Raw genomic sequence first — 19938 nt, 5'->3', positions numbered from 1 at the left:
GAGAACATTACATTATTCCATTATAGTGGTTGTTACCATATTTATTTAAAACCCATGATAAATATTATTCTCAAGAAAAATATTGGAGGCCATTATTTAAAAAAGCTCCAAGGAAAATATCATTTACAAAGTAATCCATAGTAAAAATTATGAGAAGTTATTTAAAGCCCATGGGAATTAATACCCAAAATCTATCATAAATATTTATTAAAGCTCATAGATTCATTTTATTTCTACTAAAAACTAAAGCCCATAAGGAGTAAAAAACTCATGACAAAGCATGTCTTTAATGCCCATTTTGTAGGCCTAAGAATCTTGTGGAGAAGGGAGCAAGCCCAAGCAAAGAAAGGGCCATGTGGCCCAACTAAAAGTGCTGAAATGGAGCAAAGTTCTAACCCAAAAAGTTCCCAGCAAGAGGCTTGAAAGTGGGCAACCAGCCCTTGTTCATCCCTAACCAAAGAAACAATTAGGGACCCCTACAAGAGAACCAAACCTTTGAGGATGAACTAGGGGTTATCCTATCAGTTTTCTACCACTCTTTGCCTGACGTGAACAATGCCCAAGGGCTATCATATCAACTGAAGTCCAAAGGATGATGGGACTTTATCATCTTCCTTAAGACTACACCTCCAGTGGAAGGGGAGCTAAAACCAAATCATCCAAATTTCAACAAATTGATGCTATAAATGTTAAAAACGTTCAAGATATAATTCATGAGCCAAGCTCATGAATCCTAAAGGAGAAAATTTGGGAACATGTGGTTTGAAGGGCATAAGGGGATCTCCAGCGAAACCCTCTAAAGTGGGCTTAAACTTTGACACCTGGCTTTGGGTGTTGAATCTTACTTTCTAGGGTCCAAATCTCAGTTGCAGCATTAGGATTCGTTCTTGATACTTGCCTTAATCCCATTGCCTGAACACAATCTCAGCAATCTTAGCATTTAATGCAAGATTACCCCAAACACTCCAAAATCTCACCATTACCCAAAGAAACAAGGTAGCCCCAAAAGCAAATCTCCCATTTTTAGGCCAAATCCAGGTTATTAAGCAACTATCTGGCTCCCCTGAATCTGGCTTACGTTTTTTTGGATTCTTGTTAATTAATACTTCTCTAGAACTCCATTATAAAAGCAAAAGCATCTCAACCCACAAGGGGGGACGGACTCCCTCTGAAATTCTTGATCTATTTGCCATTTACTGGTGGTTTAGCTCTCTTTAAGCTCACTACTCATCTAACCTTAGATATTCTTTTCTCTCATTTACACACTCATAGCTTATAATGTCTCCCAATTAGTCATAGACAGCTACCCCCTCTGAACTCTTGATTTATTTGCCATTTTACTTGTGGTTTTGCTCTCCTTAAGCTCGCCACTCATCCCCCTTTAGCCCACTACTCACTAAATCCTTAACCTCAGTGGTAATCCCATCCCACTCACTCATAACAGCCCACATTACCTCATTCATGTCTTATGCACACATACTCATCAAAATCTTAGTTTAATACTTGCTGCACTGAGCTTGGATCTTTCTCTCCCTTCATTCCATCCTATTTTTCCTCTTGTATTTCTAACTATAAAGCCTTTAATCCTTATTTAGTATTATTATGATGAAGGCCATAATATTTTGGAAACTATGAAAGTTTTCCCTTATGTTGACTTAATAATAATAAGGAAAACATATAATTTTTACCATGTAAACACACTTATCAACCTAAAATTAGCCTACCGCTAGAGATAATACCGTACTGCTAGAGGACTAATTTGAACTATGATGCTGTAAAATGACTAATAATATAACAAACTAACAACAGTAACGTGTTTATTGTGCTTTATTGTTGTCTTCTTGTTAGGGTGCAACCTCCATCTCTTGCTTGGGCGAGCTTACACGACACCAAAAGCCTTTGGACTTTATTTCAAGGGCCCATTGTCGAGTTTCAGCTTGGCTACCCCATATTCTATTTAGGAACATCAAAATTTCCCCCCCAACAATAGTCATTTAAAGATCAAGTGTAACAATGTGGATATTTTGATATCCTTATTTTACATGGGTGAAGTGTGAAATAATAATTTTCCATTAATAATTAAAATGTTGTTCTAAGGGTGTGTTTGGATAGAACTTATTTTGCTGAAACTTAAAACTGAAAACTGAAAACACTGTAGCAAAATAATTTTTAAATGTGTAAATAGTGCTGTGGGACCCATTTTTAATGAAAAAGTTGATAAAAAGTGTAATTTGTGGGTCCGTGAACAGTGCATATGTGCACTGTTCACAGCAGAAAGTCAACAATTGCGGTTACTGTTCGTTGAACAGTAACCGCAATACTCCAAAAAAAACGCGTGAAAAAAAAAAAAAAAAAAACAGAAACCTAGCAATTTATAACAAACGCAGACGCAAACGTGGTTAAACGTGGATCCAAACATTGCCTAAGAGTATCAAAATTTTCTACTAAATAGCTTTAAAGGCGTGAAAAAGTTTGTAATTTAACATGATTAAATGAGAGCAATGAATGATGTCATAGACATAACATTTTTAATTCTCATATGGGTCTACACACTAAATCATTCTATGTATTATTAATGACTTACCACCTCAGCAATTATGGGGGAAAAAAATTTGCAAGAAAAGTTGTGTCTTTTGGCTTTTGGAAAACAATAGGATGCTTAACAATAAGTCTAAAGACACAAGAATATAGTTAATGGGTGACTTTAGAACATTGTTTAATTTATCACTTTACGAAAGTTTTGATACTATTTTTATGAGAAATAAAAAAAAAAATAATAAAAAAAAACTAAAAAAATAAAAAAATCATTTCTTTTTCATTTCTCATAAAAAGTTTCTAAAAATGTTTTTTTTTTTAAACCAATGCACTTAAGAGTTAAGATATTAGTTAACATTTTCCAAGACACAAAAAGTTGCACAACTTAGGTGATTGTGTTATAAACTTGTGATTGGTGTAAAATAAAAATGATATGATTAATGGTGATTTTAATGAAATTGATGTTGCATTGATCATAATATGCACAGAGCAAAAGGATCATACCGTGAGAATACCCTTGATTTGGTCATTACTAAGTGCAATAGACTGGTTTGAATCCTTCTGAACTCCAAGCAGTACATCAACAAGATCTTCATGCTCAGGTTCAGGCCTTCTAGGATCAAGGTGCTCCTCAATCACTTTGGGTCCCGTTTGGATACAGCTGAAAACTGAAAACTGAAAACTGAAAACTGAAACCTGTAGCAAATAATTTTTAAATATTTGACTAGTTTTTCATGAACAGTGCATTTATGCACTGTTCATGGCCTACAAAATTTTTTATCAAATTTTTTCATTAAAAATGGGTCCCACGAATATTATATTAAAATTATTTTGCTACAGTGTTTTTCAGTTTTCAGTTTCAGTTTTCAGCTGTATCCAAACGGACCCAAAGTGATTGAGGAGCACCTTGATCCTAGAAGGCCTGAACCTGAGCATGAAGATCTTGTTGATGTACTGCTTGGAGTTCAGAAGGATTCAAACCAGTCTATTGCACTTAGTAATGACCAAATCAAGGGTATTCTCACGGTATGATCCTTTTGCTCTGTGCATATTATGATCAATGCAACATCAATTTCATTAAAATCACCATTAATCATATCATTTTTATTTTACACCAATCACAAGTTTATAACACAATCACCTAAGTTGTGCAACTTTTTGTGTCTTGGAAAATGTTAACTAATATCTTAACTCTTAAGTGCATTGGTTTAAAAAAAAAAACATTTTTAGAAACTTTTTATGAGAAATGAAAAAGAAATGATTTTTTTATTTTTTTAGTTTTTTTTTATTATTTTTTTTTTTATTTCTCATAAAAATAGTATCAAAACTTTCGTAAAGTGATAAATTAAACAATGTTCTAAAGTCACCCATTAACTATATTCTTGTGTCTTTAGACTTATTGTTAAGCATCCTATTGTTTTCCAAAAGCCAAAAGACACAACTTTTCTTGCAAATTTTTTTCCCCCATAATTGCTGAGGTGGTAAGTCATTAATAATACATAGAATGATTTAGTGTGTAGACCCATATGAGAATTAAAAATGTTATGTCTATGACATCATTCATTGCTCTCATTTAATCATGTTAAATTACAAACTTTTTCACGCCTTTAAAGCTATTTAGTAGAAAATTTTGATACTCTTAGGCAATGTTTGGATCCACGTTTAACCACGTTTGCGTCTGCGTTTGTTATAAATTGCTAGGTTTCTGTTTTTTTTCTTTTTTTTCACGCGTTTTGTTTTGGAGTATTGCGGTTACTGTTCAACGAACAGTAACCGCAAATGTTGACTTTCTGCAGTGAACAGTGCACATATGCACTGTTCACGGACCCACAAATTACACTTTTTATCAACTTTTTCATTAAAAATGGGTCACACGGTACTATTCACACATTTAAAAATTATTTTGCTACAGTGTTTTCAGTTTTCAATTTTCAGTTTTCAGTTTCAGTAAAATAAGTTCTATCCAAACACACCCTTAGTAACAACATTTAATTTTAATGGAAAATTATTATTTCACACTCACCCATGTAAAATAAGGATATCAAAATATCCACATTTTACACTTGATCTAAATAGACTATTGTTAAGGGGAAAATTTTTAATGTTCCTAAATAGAATATGGGGTAGCCAAGCTGAAACTTGACAATGGGCCCTTGAAATAAAACCCAAAGGCTTTCGATGTCGTGTAAGTCTGCCCAAGCAAGAGATGGAGGCTGCACCCTAACAAGAAAACAACAATAAAGCACAATAAACACGTTACTGTTGTTAGTTTGTTATATTATTAGTTTTTTTTACAGCATCATAGTTCAAATCAGTCTTCTAGTGGTACGGTATTATCTCCAGCAGTAGGGTAATTTCAGGTTAATAAGTGTGTTTACATGGAAAAAATCATATATTTTCCTTATTATTATTAAGTCAACATAAGGGAAAACTTCCATAGTTTTCAAAACATTATGGCCTTCATCATAATAATACCAAACAAGGATTAAAGGCTTTATAGTTACAAATACAACAGGAAAAATAGGATGGAATGAAGGGAGAGAGAGATCCCAGCTCAGTGCAGCAAGTATTAAACTAAGATTTTGATGAGTATGTGTGCATAAGACATGAATGAGGTAATGTGGGCTGTTATGAGTGAGTGGGATGGGATTACCACTGAGGTTAAGGATTTAGTGAGTAGTGGGCTAAAGGGGGATGAGTGGCGAGCTTAAGGAGAGCAAAACCACAAGTAAAATGGCAAATAAATCAAGAGTTCAGAGGGGGTAGCTGTCTATGACTAATTGGGAGACATTATAAGCTATGAGTGTGTAAATGAGAGAAAAGAATATCTAAGGTTAGATGAGTAGTGAGCTTAAAGAGAGCTAAACCACCAGTAAATGGCAAATAGATCAAGAATTTCAGAGGGAGTCCGTCCCCCCTTGTGGGTTGAGATGCTTTTGCTTTTATAATGGAGTTCTAGAGAAGTATTAATTAACAAGAATCCAAAAAAACGTAAGCCAGATTCAGGGGAGCCAGATAGTTGCTTAATAACCTGGATTTGGCCTAAAAATGGGAGATTTGCTTTTGGGGCTACCTTGTTTCTTTGGGTAATGGTGAGATTTTGGAGTGTTTGGGGTAATCTTGCATTAAATGCTAAGATTGCTGAGATTGTGTTCAGGCAATGGGATTAAGGCAAGTATCAAGAACGAATCCTAATGCTGCAACTGAGATTTGGACCCTAGAAAGTAAGATTCAACACCCAAAGCCAGGTGTCAAAGTTTAAGCCCACTTTAGAGGGTTTCGCTGGAGATCCCCTTATGCCCTTCAAACCACATGTTCCCAAATTTTCTCCTTTAGGATTCATGAGCTTGGCTCATGAATTATATCTTGAACGTTTTTAACATTTATAGCATCAATTTGTTGAAATTTGGATGATTTGGTTTTAGCTCCCCTTCCACTGGAGGTGTAGTCTTAAGGAAGATGATAAAGTCCCATCATCCTTTGGACTTCAGTTGATATGATAGCCCTTGGGCATTGTTCACGTCAGGCAAAGAGTGGTAGAAAACTGATAGGATAACCCCTAGTTCATCCTCAAAGGTTTGGTTCTCTTGTAGGGGTCCCTAATTGTTTCTTTGGTTAGGGATGAACAAGGGCTGGTTGCCCACTTTCAAGCCTCTTGCTGGGAACTTTTTGGGTTAGAACTTTGCTCCATTTCAGCACTTTTAGTTGGGCCACATGGCCCTTTCTTTGCTTGGGCTTGCTCCCTTCTCCACAAGATTCTTAGGCCTACAAAATGGGCATTAAAGACATGCTTTGTCATGAGTTTTTTACTCCTTATGGGCTTTAGTTTTTAGTAGAAATAAAATGAATCTATGAGCTTTAATAAATATTTATGATAGATTTTGGGTATTAATTCCCATGGGCTTTAAATAACTTCTCATAATTTTTACTATGGATTACTTTGTAAATGATATTTTCCTTGGAGCTTTTTTAAATAATGGCCTCTAATATTTTTCTTGAGAATAATATTTATCATGGGTTTTAAATAAATATGGTAACAACCACTATAATGGAATAATGTAATGTTCTCATGAGTTTCTCTATAGATAATCATAATGGACATGTAGGATGAATAATTACCATGAGTTTTGGTAATAAATATTATGAATGTTGTGATGTAAGATGGATAGTGAACATGAGTTTATAATATGAAATAAATAAATGTCATGGGTCTAATAATCATATATTTCCATGGGCTTTTATAAGATGATCGTCATGGGTTTTGAGAGTAGATAATTCATAAATTCCATGAGCTTGTAATATTGTGGTAATAGGTTTAAGGATCTAAAGTATTGTTCATTATTGGACTTTTAAGTGAAATAATTATAATATAGTATTTTGCCAAGCATTGATAACCTTAGGCTTTCGATAAATATTGCCAAGTAGTTAGCTTGGGCTTTTAATAGTGTCAACGTAAGTTAGACTTTTGATTTTGCGAATGAGGATTGGGCTTTGATATTGCCAATGAGAATTGGGTTTTAAATATTGCCAGCGAGAACTGAGCTTTAATATTGTCAAGGAGAATTGGGCTTTGATGTTGCCAATGAAAATTAGGCTTTAAATATTGCCAATGAGAACTAGACTTTGATATTGCCAATAAGAATTGGGTTTTGATATTGTTAATGTGAATTGGGTTTTGGATAAATAAATTGCCATGGGTTTAAACCATGGGCTTTGATTATGGATTTAAATTCCATTGATAAAATTGTTTTGCCATGGATTTGAATCATGGGCTTTTCAAATATCGCCAAGCATAAGTATTCTTGGGTTTTAAATAAAATAGGATGTGTGTATTGGGTTCATAGGGCCAGTTTTGGGCTTAGCTAAATAATGATAATAAAATTGGATAAAATATGAGTTCTTGGGCTTTTTGTGATAATTTATATCATAACCCAATTTAAGCGATGAGATATGGAACATTTGTTATTAACATAATAGTAGAGCAAAAAATATTTGAGAAAACCCAATAACTTATTAGTGGTATTTGAAAATAAATAGGTGGTACTCAAATAAAATTAGGTGTTAAAAAAAAGTATCCTAACAACTATAAAAGTTTTATATGTAAGACCATAATAGTCCATTTTATAACATGCATGCTACTTTTTAAACTTTTCCCAATCTTGCAAAGCATAAAGAAATTTTGTTATTCTAGGGAAATACATGTCATTTTATAAACTTTTTGCGGCCTTGGAAGTCACTAAGTTTGTTAAAATTTTTTTTTTTTTTTTGGGGGGGGGGGGGGGGGGGAGGTTATGAGTTAATTATGTGTAATAGCCCAAGAGACCCAATTATGTTGTAAGTTTGTATGTACCTAATCCTAACACTTATAGGCTATATGCACCGTATTAGGGTTCAATGTATAATACAATTGAGAATTCAATAAAGATATAACCACAAGGACTTTATCTCATGAACATTGGCTGTCAAGTCGAAACATATGATTCTCTATTATCTATGTTCTATTCTCTCTTTTTTTGGTAAAAAGGGGAATGTTCTATTCTCTCTCTCTCACTTCCACACACTACAATTCTATCTATAGCATTTTCTCATTTAATTTTAAATAGTTATATAAGATTTTTTTTCCCTTAGGCAATACAGGACAAGTTAAATTCAGCAGTAAATTTTTTTTATTTTTAAAAAACATGACTTTGTACTTTTCCACCCTTGGAAGCCATAAAGTAAGAAAATTTTCTTTTGGGCAAAACAAGACCTTTTCATTGCAGGAACTGACACATCTTCAGCCACAATAGTATGGATAATGACTGAGCTGATAAGGAATCCATCTGTGATGAAAAGAGCACAAACTGAGGTGAGAGAAGCTGTCAAGGGAAAAGAAAAGGTGGAAGAATGCCACCTTCCTAAACTCATATACCTAAAATCAGTTGTAAAGGAGGGACTAAGGCTTCATCCACCAGCCCCATTACTAGTTCCAAAGGAAACTTTAGAGAATTGCACTATTGAAGGGTACAATATTCTTGCCAAAACAAGGGTTTTCGTCAATGCAAAGTCAATAGGAACAAACTCAAAGTATTGGAAGAATCAAAATGAGTTCCAACCTGAGAGATTTTTGGACAGCTCAATTGATTTTAGAGGACAACACTTTGAGTTGTTACCATTTGGAGCTGGTCATAGAGGTTGTCCTGGAATAAACTTTGCAATCCTGGTAATAGAGCTTGCAATAGCAAATCTCTTGCATCGTTTTGATTGGGAACTGCCTCACGGGATAAGAAGACGAGATTTGGATATGGAAGAAGCATTTGGCCTTACAATGCATAAAAAGGTTCCTCTTTGCCTAGTACCTAAACCTATGGCTTTATAAAAAAAATTATGGTGCAAAATTAAAAGTCACCTATTTTGACTATTCAAACCCAGCATACATATGAACACAAATTGATGAATGATGAGGTTCCCTTGCAGCTTAAGAGAGTGTTGTTGTTGTTGCTATTGCATTTAATTTCATTGCAATATTGTTGTACATAAAACTTCATTACACCACTTATCTATTTATAGATGTGTAAGATCGGTTACATAGTTCATAAATGATACAAGAGAGTTTCTAGTTATTGCTAGAATCCTTGAATGACACTCGGTCATGAGGTGTCTATTTACATGTTTCTTCTCTTCATTTGCTACCACCTATAGTTTATGTTTGCTGAAATGCTGACAACTAACCTTTATCTTGGCTACATGGTTGACAAATAACAAAGTTAATTACTAATTAGATTTCCATTTGTTTGTTTGTTTAGACCCCTTAAAATAGATTGTTTAACCTAATATATTAGTCAAGTGATTACTTAGGTTAATTATGAGATCTAAGTTAAACAGTGAAAGATCATATCATGTACAACAACGGAAAAATAAAGAACACAGAGATATGATTACTCAGGAAAACTAATGTAATGAACCGTTTCAAAGTCAAAACCTGGGGAGGATTTGACTCAGCTATCCTTAAGGTGAACAAATCCACTAACAGAGAATTGAAATTTTTACAATAAAATTTAACTTTAAATCTATTGCTACCTCCAGTAATAATTTACTGACACGACCACGTACAAGCTCCGAATTCGCGGACTCTTCTCTCTTCGATTTGCAGCACATAAGCTCCCACACTTATGACTTTGAGATCTCACTCAAAGATTTCAGATCACTAGTTGCTGATCTTGTAGCAACAACTAGATTCCACCAGCACTTGATTGTAGATCTTGTTTCAATAGATACTTGTGGAGTTAGAAGGTACAAAACCTCTCAGATTTCACAAGAGTAGCTCACAAGTCTTCCCAGAGTCTTCAAAACGTAGTTAGGGTTTTCCTTTTATACTTAGGAATGTTGGACTAAAACCCTAAACATTTTCATAGGCTTGGGCCTGATTTAAAATTCTGCAGAAACTATTTTACTACGATTTTCAATCGGTCGTGCCTATTCTTCGATTGGTCGAGCTTCACTGAATTTCAATTCTTTTTCCTGCAGCTTGAATGTTCTTGAGACTTGACTTGAATCACCTTGAGCAATGTCTAACACCTATTCTAGACATGTTTTTGTTCCCGGTTTGCCAACATAAACAAATTAAGACTCTAAACATTTAATCCTAAATCTTTAGAACCTAACACAATTCATCCAAAGAAAGAATATAGGAATTACCATTGGATTTGGACATCTCAAGTAAGTGAATTTATTAAAATAATTTCTTTACAAAGATGTTCTATCTCTTGAAGGATTCAAGGTTTTGCAATTAAAAACATCTTTTACGCTTAAAAGCGTCAATATTCAATTCATTCAAACTTTTAGGAAGTGCAAGTTTATAATAATTTGATTAAAAATAAATGTGATTGAAAAATTAGTTGTTATATCATGATTAATGTTATTATGACACCAATGTATAGAATCTTTGTGAATCGGAAGCGTAGATTACGCAGTTGATACACATGCATGTAACATATAACATGCAATAGGAAGTTTCCACATGAAAATTACATTCAGAATTTGTAGGGTTAGCATAGGTTCATTACAATTGACAAACACTTTATCCTACCTATGTCACACACTAGCATAGTCATTGATGCATGCTTAGAAAGGCAAAAACACTTTTATTAATTGTTTCTTATCAGTTGACCCACGTAGCAGTCGTAGCTAGATACATTAACTGCATTAACTAGCTGCTATATATATAGATAAATAGCTAGTGTTTTTGCTGCCAAACCATGCATAGATCTCTACTTTGAAATGATACGTTTTGATTGTGTTTTTTGAGTTCCGTATCACAAGTCCTCTCTCTCCTCTTATATCTTTTGTAGGGATGAAGGGCCTAGAAATGTATATTGGGCCGTGGGCCTTGTCCGAGGACGTTTAGCTCTTCGAGGATGGTTAGACCTTAATGAAGACGTATAAATGAGTAAGTTATAGAAGGATTTTGGTCATAAAGGTTTGGGAAAGTAGTCCAAGGAGAATTGCCTCCTCAGCTAAATAGAGTAGAGGTCAAAGGTTCAACCTGCCATCAAGAACAACCACTCAGACAATTTTATTGGTAAGGATAAGTATTAAGAGAGAATAGGATAAAGGGAAGCTAAGAAATATCTAGAAGAAAGTTGCTACCATCGCATTAAATGCTCTACAGCTAACTCCCTAGTTGCATTTATGTGGAGGTGATACTTGAATAGTAGTATTCAGTCTCACAAGTACCCCTAAAGACTTTAGGAAGGTGCTAATGGGATAAGGATCAAAGTTAACAGCTTGATCTACACGTGGAAGGTTGAGATGAAGAAAAAGATGGTAATATAAAGAAGAAAGATCCCATTACAAGGGGGGCATTTGAGAATCTGTAGAAAGAAAAAACATTGTAGTAATAAGAACTGTAATCAAGTTCAAGAGAATTATATACACGAACTACTCTCCTCGAACTTTGCCGAGGAAGATTTTCCTTGCATAAAATTTGTTCATTTTTGTTTTCTTGTCATCTTTAACCTACTATGATTGTTGTCCAACTCATTGAAGTCTAGTATCCAACACACTGTCTACAAATTCATTGTGTTGGGCTCTTTTGGCCTAAGTCCTTTTACTTTTGGGGCCTAGGAACCAAAACGTGCGTTTACATCTATAGAATTTGAGCTATATCAAAACATAACCTACATGGTTATGTATTTAAATGTCTCTATTATGGGTCAATGGGTTAGTGGGTGTTTAACGGGTTGAAGAGTAAGTTACTTTGTTTTATTTGAGGCATAAAATATTTGTACTTAAAATAAATGCATAAAATGACTTTATGCCAAAATGCCCTAAAATGTATAAACAACCTGAAAATATTTTCAAATTTGCCAACATTTTAGTTGCATCAAACACTTAACATTGGAGTTTTTTTTTTCTTCTTTTGGGGGGGGGGGGGGGGGGTGTGAAACAAACATAGATAGATATTTTTGTTTCCTTGTAAAATAGCAATGCTATTGCAAAGTTAAAAGCACAATTATTTATCTTAAGAAAATAATAACAAAACTTATATGAACTTGATATTCACATTGACAATATTTTTATAACTTAATTGGCTTTTATGTTTAAATTCTCTATCTTTAATGTGTGTATATAATACCTTAGATACAATACCTTAAGGACAATACTTTAGATATCCCTTTTAAAATTTAGACACATATCCACTTATTTAATACGTGAAACTGGTGTTAACACTCCGTCTATTTCTTTTTCTTCTTTTATTTTTCCTCTGTTTCAGACTTTGAACTCCCACGAGAAAACCCCAAAACTTGCCCTCAACCCAAAAAGGGAAAAAAAAAAGAAAAAGAAAAAGAAAGTTAAATTGGGTATTAAAATCATGTTTGGGGCCTTTGGGCCCCTCCCCTCCAAGAACATATCAGCCTAGGCCCTATCCCAACAAGGAAAGATAAGCCATCTACCCAATTGATATACTGATACGAACTCTTCTCGGCTCGGTTTGGTCCTCACAAGTGAGAGCTCATAGTGATAGAGGCATGTCATTGAAATCCTAAGCTGAGAAACAGGTTCGTTAGTTTTGGTTTTGCACTATGTTTCTATTTTTTGTTTCCGCTTGTTGATTTCTATTGGCTTTTGGAGGTTAGTAGTTTTGGGGGTTTTTTCTCTTTTTGATTTTTATATGGGGTCTTCGAGATTAGTTTTGGAGTTTATTCTTGTTGGTTTCATCTAGGTTTTGTTTGATTTTGGACTTGTGGGTTTTGATTCTGAGTTAGCTCTTGTCAGTTCTATAGTGGGTTTTTGTTAAATATCTTGTACGTACTATGTGTTTGAATATATTGCTCTGAGAAATGTTATGAGCTGAACTGTTTTTCTGGTTACTGAGAATATGCGATATTGGTGATCAGGGGCGGCCCTAGATATTTTGGAGCCTAATGCGAAAACTAAAAATGTATATGTATGTGTGTGCGTTTATGTATGTGTATGTGTATGAGTGTGTATATGCATGTGTATGTTTATGTGTGTGTATGTGTATATTTATGTTTATGTGTATGTGCATGTGTGTTTATGTTTATGTTCATTTATGTTTATGTATGTTTATGTATGTGCATATGTATGAGTGTGTATGTGTATATGTATGTTTATGTGTGTGTATGTAGATGTTTATGTTTATGTGTATGTGCATGTGTGTTTATGTTTATGTTCATTTATGTTTATGCATGTTTTTGTATGTTTATGTATGTTTATATTTATAAACATAAACACACATACGTATAAACATACATGAACACAAACACAAACACAAACAAACATACACAAAAACAAACAAACATAAACACACATAAACAAATATAAACAAAAACAAACAAATCTAAACACACACACATAAATATAAACATACATAGACATAAACACACATACAGACTGAGAAAAATTAAACCCTCATATAGACTGGAAAAAATTGCAAATTAACACCAATCTTCAAACAATTTCGTTAGTTACTTTGGTGTTCTAAATCGAGCCTTTATGTGTGTTTATGTTCATATTTGAGTTTATGTATGTGTATGTTTACGTTTATGTAAGTTTATACGTGTTTATGTGTATGTGTGTTTATGTTTATGTTTATGTATATTTATGTGTATGTGTATGTATGTTTATGTATATTTGTATGTGTATGTGTATGTGCATGTGTGTATGTGTATGTTTATGTATGTGTGTGTATGTGTGCTTATGTATGTGTATGTATATGTGTAACTAGTTGTGTTTGGTTGGTGGAAAGAGAAAAGAAAATGGAATTTAAACATCTGAACCTAATGAAAGGAATATTAAGAACAAGGAAAAAAAAATTCTTACACAATGCGTTTAGAATAATTGGGATTAGTCTTTTCTTTATACTGGTCAGGAGAACTTTTTTGTTTTTTTGAACGTGAGATATAGAATTTCCTTTTCTTTTATATGGGTTTCTCAGCTACCAAATAGATTTTTGGGCTTCTTAATCTTACATATTATAGTGCACTATTCTTTTCCTTTTTAAATTTGTTGTTTAATTTAATTTTTTAATCTTATTCTTGTCTGTGCGTATGCATATATACTATTACACATGCACCTGTTGGGTCTTGACTGCATGGCACTTCTGACCCTCCATCTTGCTATGTTGCCATTTGAGCTAGAGCTCATTGGCTTCTATATTTTGCTAGTTTTTAGTTTTTATATTTTTGGTTCCAAAATCCTTTGTGGTTGTGGCATTGCATTATAGACAAGGATAATAATTCCACTTTTGTGGGAGATTGCTGAAACAATGCAAAATCTGCATCGTGTTATATCCCGATTGTCATCCACTTCACTAGACTCAAGCATTACAACGACCAGAGTTTTGACAAACAAAACAAAAACCAAGTTGAGAAATGATGCAATCAACTTGAGAGCCTTTTCAGCATAATCTGGTGAAAATGACGAGAAAGATGAGTGGGATAAGAGTGTGGCAGGATCATTTGATAATATGACATCAGCTGATTTGGGGTGGGATTCTGTGTCCTCTTGGTCGATTGGGTTAACCAAGGAGCATTTTGATGGTGAGGCACCCCCACCTAGTGGAGGAGACACGTCACATTCTTTGGTAATCTCTGGATTGCAAGAAATTGATGATAGGTTGAAAGAATTGGAGGCGGAGAATCGAAAGAGTAAGGCATTTGTGGATGGGTGGGGTGAGAGGATGCGGGAGATGAGTGTGCTATTGAAGCAAGTAAAAGAGCCTGGTGCTAAAGGGTCTTATCTAAAGAACTTGGAGAAGGCCGAGATGTATCGCTTGCACAAACAGAACCTCGAGGTGTACACAGTCGAGAGGCTAGCCAAGGATTATAGGATTATGAGGCAGAGAGTGCATGCCATTCTTTGGTTGAAGGAGCTTGAGGAGGAAGAGGAGAAAAAGCTTGGGCATCCTTTGGATGATTCTGTTGAGCTCTTGCTTGATACTTGTCCTGAGTAAGTTATTATTTCTGAGCATTACTTAGTTCAAACTGGAGTGGTACTTATTTCTGTTGTTATGATTTTTTGACTGGTAAATGTAGTTGTTGCGTGGTTTACATTGATTGGAAATAAGTTCTGTGACATGTTTGTTTGTAAGATATGTTGTTTAGAAGAATTAGTTACCAATATTTGAATGACTGCATTGTGCTTATTTGAAGTTGTAACTTGTAATTACTTTGAAAATGTTGAAGTATTGGACTATTGATGGCCCAAAGGCCATTCTTCTACAGCCATTCACACCGATAATGTAGGTAGTTACATGATTTAGTGATTGTCCATGTTTTATGAAATTATAATTTTCATCAAGCATCCCATATCTATTCAGCCCATTGCTAATCTGGCCTGCTTATCCGGCAATTGCTAAGCCCCAGATAAGCCCTCTAAAGTCCAGATTAAAGTTTCTACTTTCACCCTGCCACTTTCTCTCGCTGGTCTTGATGAAAAATGACTACCTAAATTAATAAAGTAGAAATACAAGTCAGTGGGTATGCACATTGTAATGTGAATTGTCTGCTTGTCTACCTTAAAATTGCTTGCTTTGAAAATACAAGTTACTGGCTTGCTGGAAAGGAGATATTGATTAAATTAGGGGCCCAAGCCGTGCCGTCCTATATGATGAGTTGTTTTCTGTTACCAAAGAAATTATGTGAGGAGCTTACTGGCATGATCAGGCAGTTCTGGTGGGGACAGGTGAAGAATGAAAAGAAGCTTGCATGGTTTAGCTGGGACAAAATGTGCTTGTCGAAGGATAAATGGGGATTGGGTTTTAGCGACTTAAAAAGTTTCAACTTGCCTCTCTTGACTAAGCAAGGGTGGCGGCCTTCAAACCAATCCCACCTCGCTATTTAGTCGAGTATACAAGGCTAAATATTTCCCATAGTGTAGTTTTGTGAAGGCAGAGATAGGTCCGAGTCCTTCATATGCGTGGCGAAGCCTAATGGCGGTACAGGGAGTTATCCAAAGAGGCATGAGGTGGCAGGTAGGAAATGGCAATAGAATCAGACTATGGTGAGATAAGTGGATTCCAAGGCTGAGCACGTATAAGTTGGTAACACCAGAGAAGCCAAATTTGAAGAATGCACTGGTTAGTGATCTCATAAACAGAGCAACCCATGAGTGGGACATGGATGTGCTGAAGAATTGATTTTTACCCGAAGATAGAGAGGCTATAATGAGCATACCATTGAGCACAAATGACATCTGTGATAGACTAATATGGGCTGAAAACAAAAGTGGTAAGTTCACTGTCAAAAGTGTTTATGCACTAGCACTTGAGGAGCAGAGTCACTCAGCCATGGTAGATTGCTCTAATGGCTCGGCTTGAAGGAAGTTGTGGAAGACCATATGGCACCTAAACGTGCCTCAGAAACTTAAACACTTCGCATGGAAAGCGAGTCGTGACATTCTCGCCACAAAAATGAACTTGGCAAAGAGGAAAATTGTACCGAAGGGAGTGTGTGAACTCTGTGGACAGGATGAGGAGACGGTTTGCCACTTACTCTGGTTTTGCAACCACACTAAAGAGGTATGGACAGCAAGCAAAATAGTGCTACCGTTTGAAATTTCTAAGTTTTGGAGCTTCTTGGATGTGATTGAGAACCTGCAGCAATGCAAAGATACTAGGCCTGACCTCCTAGAACAGGTTATCACCGTTTGTTGGGGCATTTGGAAGAACAGGAACGAGCTTCGGATGGGTGGTAAAGGAAAGGCGGGAAGGACAATATTGAGGAATGCCATGAACTTAGTGGATGAGTTACACGCGGCAAATGAACAAAGACTAGAAGCTCAAGTTGAAACTACACCAACGATTTCATGGCAACCACCAAGCCGTGGGTGCTACAAAGTCAACATGGATGGCATGGTCTTCTCAAACAGCAAACAAGCAGGTGCAGGTGTAATTATCAGGGATGAGGCCGGGGAAGTAGTGGCAATGCTAAGCAAGAAATGGAAATGCCCATTGGGAGCTATTGAAGCGGAAGCAAAAGCTATGGAAGTTGGTGTTCACTTTGCCCGGGAAGTGGGAATCTGAAATGCTGAATTTGAGACCGATTCGTTGGTGATATACAATGCATTGCAAGGTCACGCAGCCCCGCCGTCGTCGGTGGTGAACGTGGTAATCGGAATACTGAACCAAGCCTCATTATTCAGAAAGTGGAAATTTAGTCATACCAAAAGACAGGGAAATGTCCCTGCTCATGTTTTGGCCCAACATGCAGAGAATGTCGAGGACTACGAAGCCTGGTTGGAGGAATGTCCCAACATGGTAGAGCACGTGTGTGCTCAAGACTCTGTGTAATGGCTTATGTTTCTTTAATAAAGTTTAGTTTTTCTCATAAAAAATACTACCATTTTTTAAATTTTAATTAAAAAAATTTTGTTTACAGCGTGAGAGTCTTTAGCATTTAAAATTTTTGTTATGGATGTGAAAGAACTAAGATTCTTTAGCTACCTTTAAGGACTAAGTGGTTGCCTTTTAGGATTTTTTTTTTTAAAAAAAAATATGATAACTCTCATTGAAAAAAAGAAAAAAGAATATATATATATATATATATATGATAATTGTGACACCCTATAACCAGTATATCTTTTTATGTCATTACAAAGTTAACAATCCAAAATGAATAATCTATACTACTATTTAAAGGGGACCTGTTTGGATTCCTCAATTTTTATACCTAAAACTAGCCTTTGAGCACACACGTGCTCAAATGCTCTTCTATTTTTTGGGTAAGGGTTAATTTAGAGTATTTATTATAATTTGAGATTAATATATTTTTCAATCACAAAAAAACTTAGGGGTGTGATAAGTGCTGGAATTACCGGGAAAGCAGGCAACCTAGCACTCAAAGAGATCGTGCTCATCTGGAGTGTCAATGACAAGATTACCAAACTTGGGGAGATAGTTTCTATTATCAAAGCTGTGCTTCTGGATGCAGAGGCGAAGCAACACAACAGTGAAGTGATCAAACTGTGGCTGAAAAGCCTTAAGGATGCCATGTGTGATGCGCTAATGTGAATGTGCTAACATGAGACCATAAAACAGCCTTTGACATAGCTGATGGAATGCCTCTCTCAGAAGAATCCTCAGAAATAAAGGACTGATTGGTGCCGTTAGAGCAAAAGCCTAGTCTAGTTAAGCCCTGTAAGCAGGTCTACTTTTACCTTATAGTAAAACTAAAATTGAATAAAACTTTCCTAAGAAACAAACAAAGGCCTACACAGAACAAAACCCACAATTAAAAAACACAAAACAAAACCCACAATTAAAAAATCGAAGGTTTAGGAAAACTATGCTACTTACGTAGATAATAAGAGTGTTCATGCCACTGTTGTATTGGGGTGTGAAAGCAGGGTCAGAGAGATCGAAGGTTTAGGTCCTTTGGTCGTTGTTGCTGTTAGGAAAATCAAATCAACAAAGAATTTGAAATAAATAAATTAATAACAAAAAAGAGGTGGAAAATTTTGATGGGGCTTCGTGAAGAAGAAGAAGATGGAAGAAAAAGAGAGTTATCGGCATTGAAAGATCTTAGAGAGAGTTTGCGTGCTAAGTTTGTGTTTATTTTTAAAGATAAGGATCGGGTTTTGTTTTGGAGAGAAAAATAAAATATTGTTTTTAATTTAATTTTGTATTTTTAAAATATTGTGTTGTGCTGACGTGGAAAATTGTGGTATCAGCAGAGGCTTCGGTTTTATATATATATATATAGATTAAATAAGCTTTTTCTCTTGGGAGTTGGGACAAGTTATTAGGCTCTTGTTTTTTAAATTTTAAACTACATTGCATATTTTATATTTTATATTATTATTATTATTATTATTATTATTATTATTATTACTATTATTATTATTATTATTATTATTTGGTTAAGAAAAGGTCCCTCATCCTCAAGGTATTTCATCTCTATCTCTATCTCTCAGTCTCTCTTTCTCTCTCTCTCAATCTCTCTCTCTTCATCTCAATCTCTCTTTATGAGTAATATTTACCCTTTTTTGGCTTTATGCCTTTATCCAGTGTTGGTGTTGTTTTTTTTTTTTTTTTTGGGAGAATATCTGATGTTGGTGTAACTCAGTAACTGTGTAAGGTGTTGGTGTTGGTGTTGGTGAGATTATTAATTGTCTTTTGGTGAGATACAATAAATGAGCTTTATCTGATTGATTCTAGTCTTGTGATTGGGGGCCATGGGGTATTGGATTTTGTCTGTTGAATTGGAGGGTAGATGGGGGCATAGGGCCGGGGTAGTACAATTGTGCTGTGTGCTAGTGCTAGTGCAAGTGTGCAACTAATAATTGATAAATATGGTTGTGGCCTGTGTGTTGTGTGCTAGTTGATTAGTTCAACTAATGGTCATAAAATATGTAATAAATCACTCTTTTTTAGACTTGGACTTAAGCTATACGGCCTATATATTTTTGTGCTGCAAAATTTATTGACTTTTTTTTTTTTTTGTTAAGTAATAGTGTGATATTCCAAGTAGGGAAGTATCAAACAACCATAGTAATTAGTTGAACTAATTAATTTTGTTTGTTTGGGATATTAAAATAACCAATAATTAATTGGGGAAAGCAACTAATAAACAATAATTAATAATTTAATTAATCAATACATTATATAAGACAAACAAATTAAATTATGTTAGGTTAAACAACAATTAATAATTTTATAATTAATAAAACAACAATATAACAATTTTTTTTATAAGAACAATATAACAAATTATAGTTTATAAAAGACAAACAAATTAATGAAACAACTAAACAACAATACATTTGGGAAAAATTCCTAGAGTCGCCACTAGGAAAAATTATGCTTCTCAAAGAACACCCCGGAAAAATTTCCTAGAGTCGCCACTGCCGGAACTATATAATAATTTTCCCTCTATGTTGCCTTGTAGCTCTTTGTCTCTC

The 19938-nt window shown here is 34.8% G+C and overlaps 2 protein-coding genes and 1 pseudogene across 2 annotated transcripts; all 3 read left to right on the top strand.

Moving 5' to 3' along the window:
* The first annotated feature begins 3437 nt into the window (after positions 1-3437).
* LOC115982661 (cytochrome P450 71A9-like) lies at positions 3438-9092 on the top strand. Its single transcript, XM_031105324.1, has 2 exons — positions 3438-3561; positions 8283-9092. The coding sequence occupies exon 2, from the start codon at positions 8333-8335 to the stop codon at positions 8891-8893; it is 561 nt and encodes a 186-aa protein (XP_030961184.1). The 5' UTR covers positions 3438-3561; positions 8283-8332; the 3' UTR covers positions 8894-9092.
* Positions 9093-14305: 5213 nt separating this feature from the next.
* On the top strand, positions 14306-14992 carry LOC115981187 (annotated as a pseudogene).
* A 1458-nt stretch (positions 14993-16450) lies between these two features.
* Positions 16451-17062, top strand: LOC115981185. The gene has a single exon (XM_031103354.1). The coding sequence runs from the start codon at positions 16451-16453 to the stop codon at positions 17060-17062; it is 612 nt and encodes a 203-aa protein (XP_030959214.1).
* Positions 17063-19938: the final 2876 nt, after the last annotated feature.

The sequence above is a fragment of the Quercus lobata genome, chromosome 3 (assembly GCF_001633185.2).
Source record: "Quercus lobata isolate SW786 chromosome 3, ValleyOak3.0 Primary Assembly, whole genome shotgun sequence".
Lineage (NCBI taxonomy): Eukaryota > Viridiplantae > Streptophyta > Magnoliopsida > Fagales > Fagaceae > Quercus > Quercus lobata.
The sequence above is the reverse complement of the archived record's forward strand: the minus strand, read 5'-3'. Positions and strand labels throughout refer to the sequence as shown.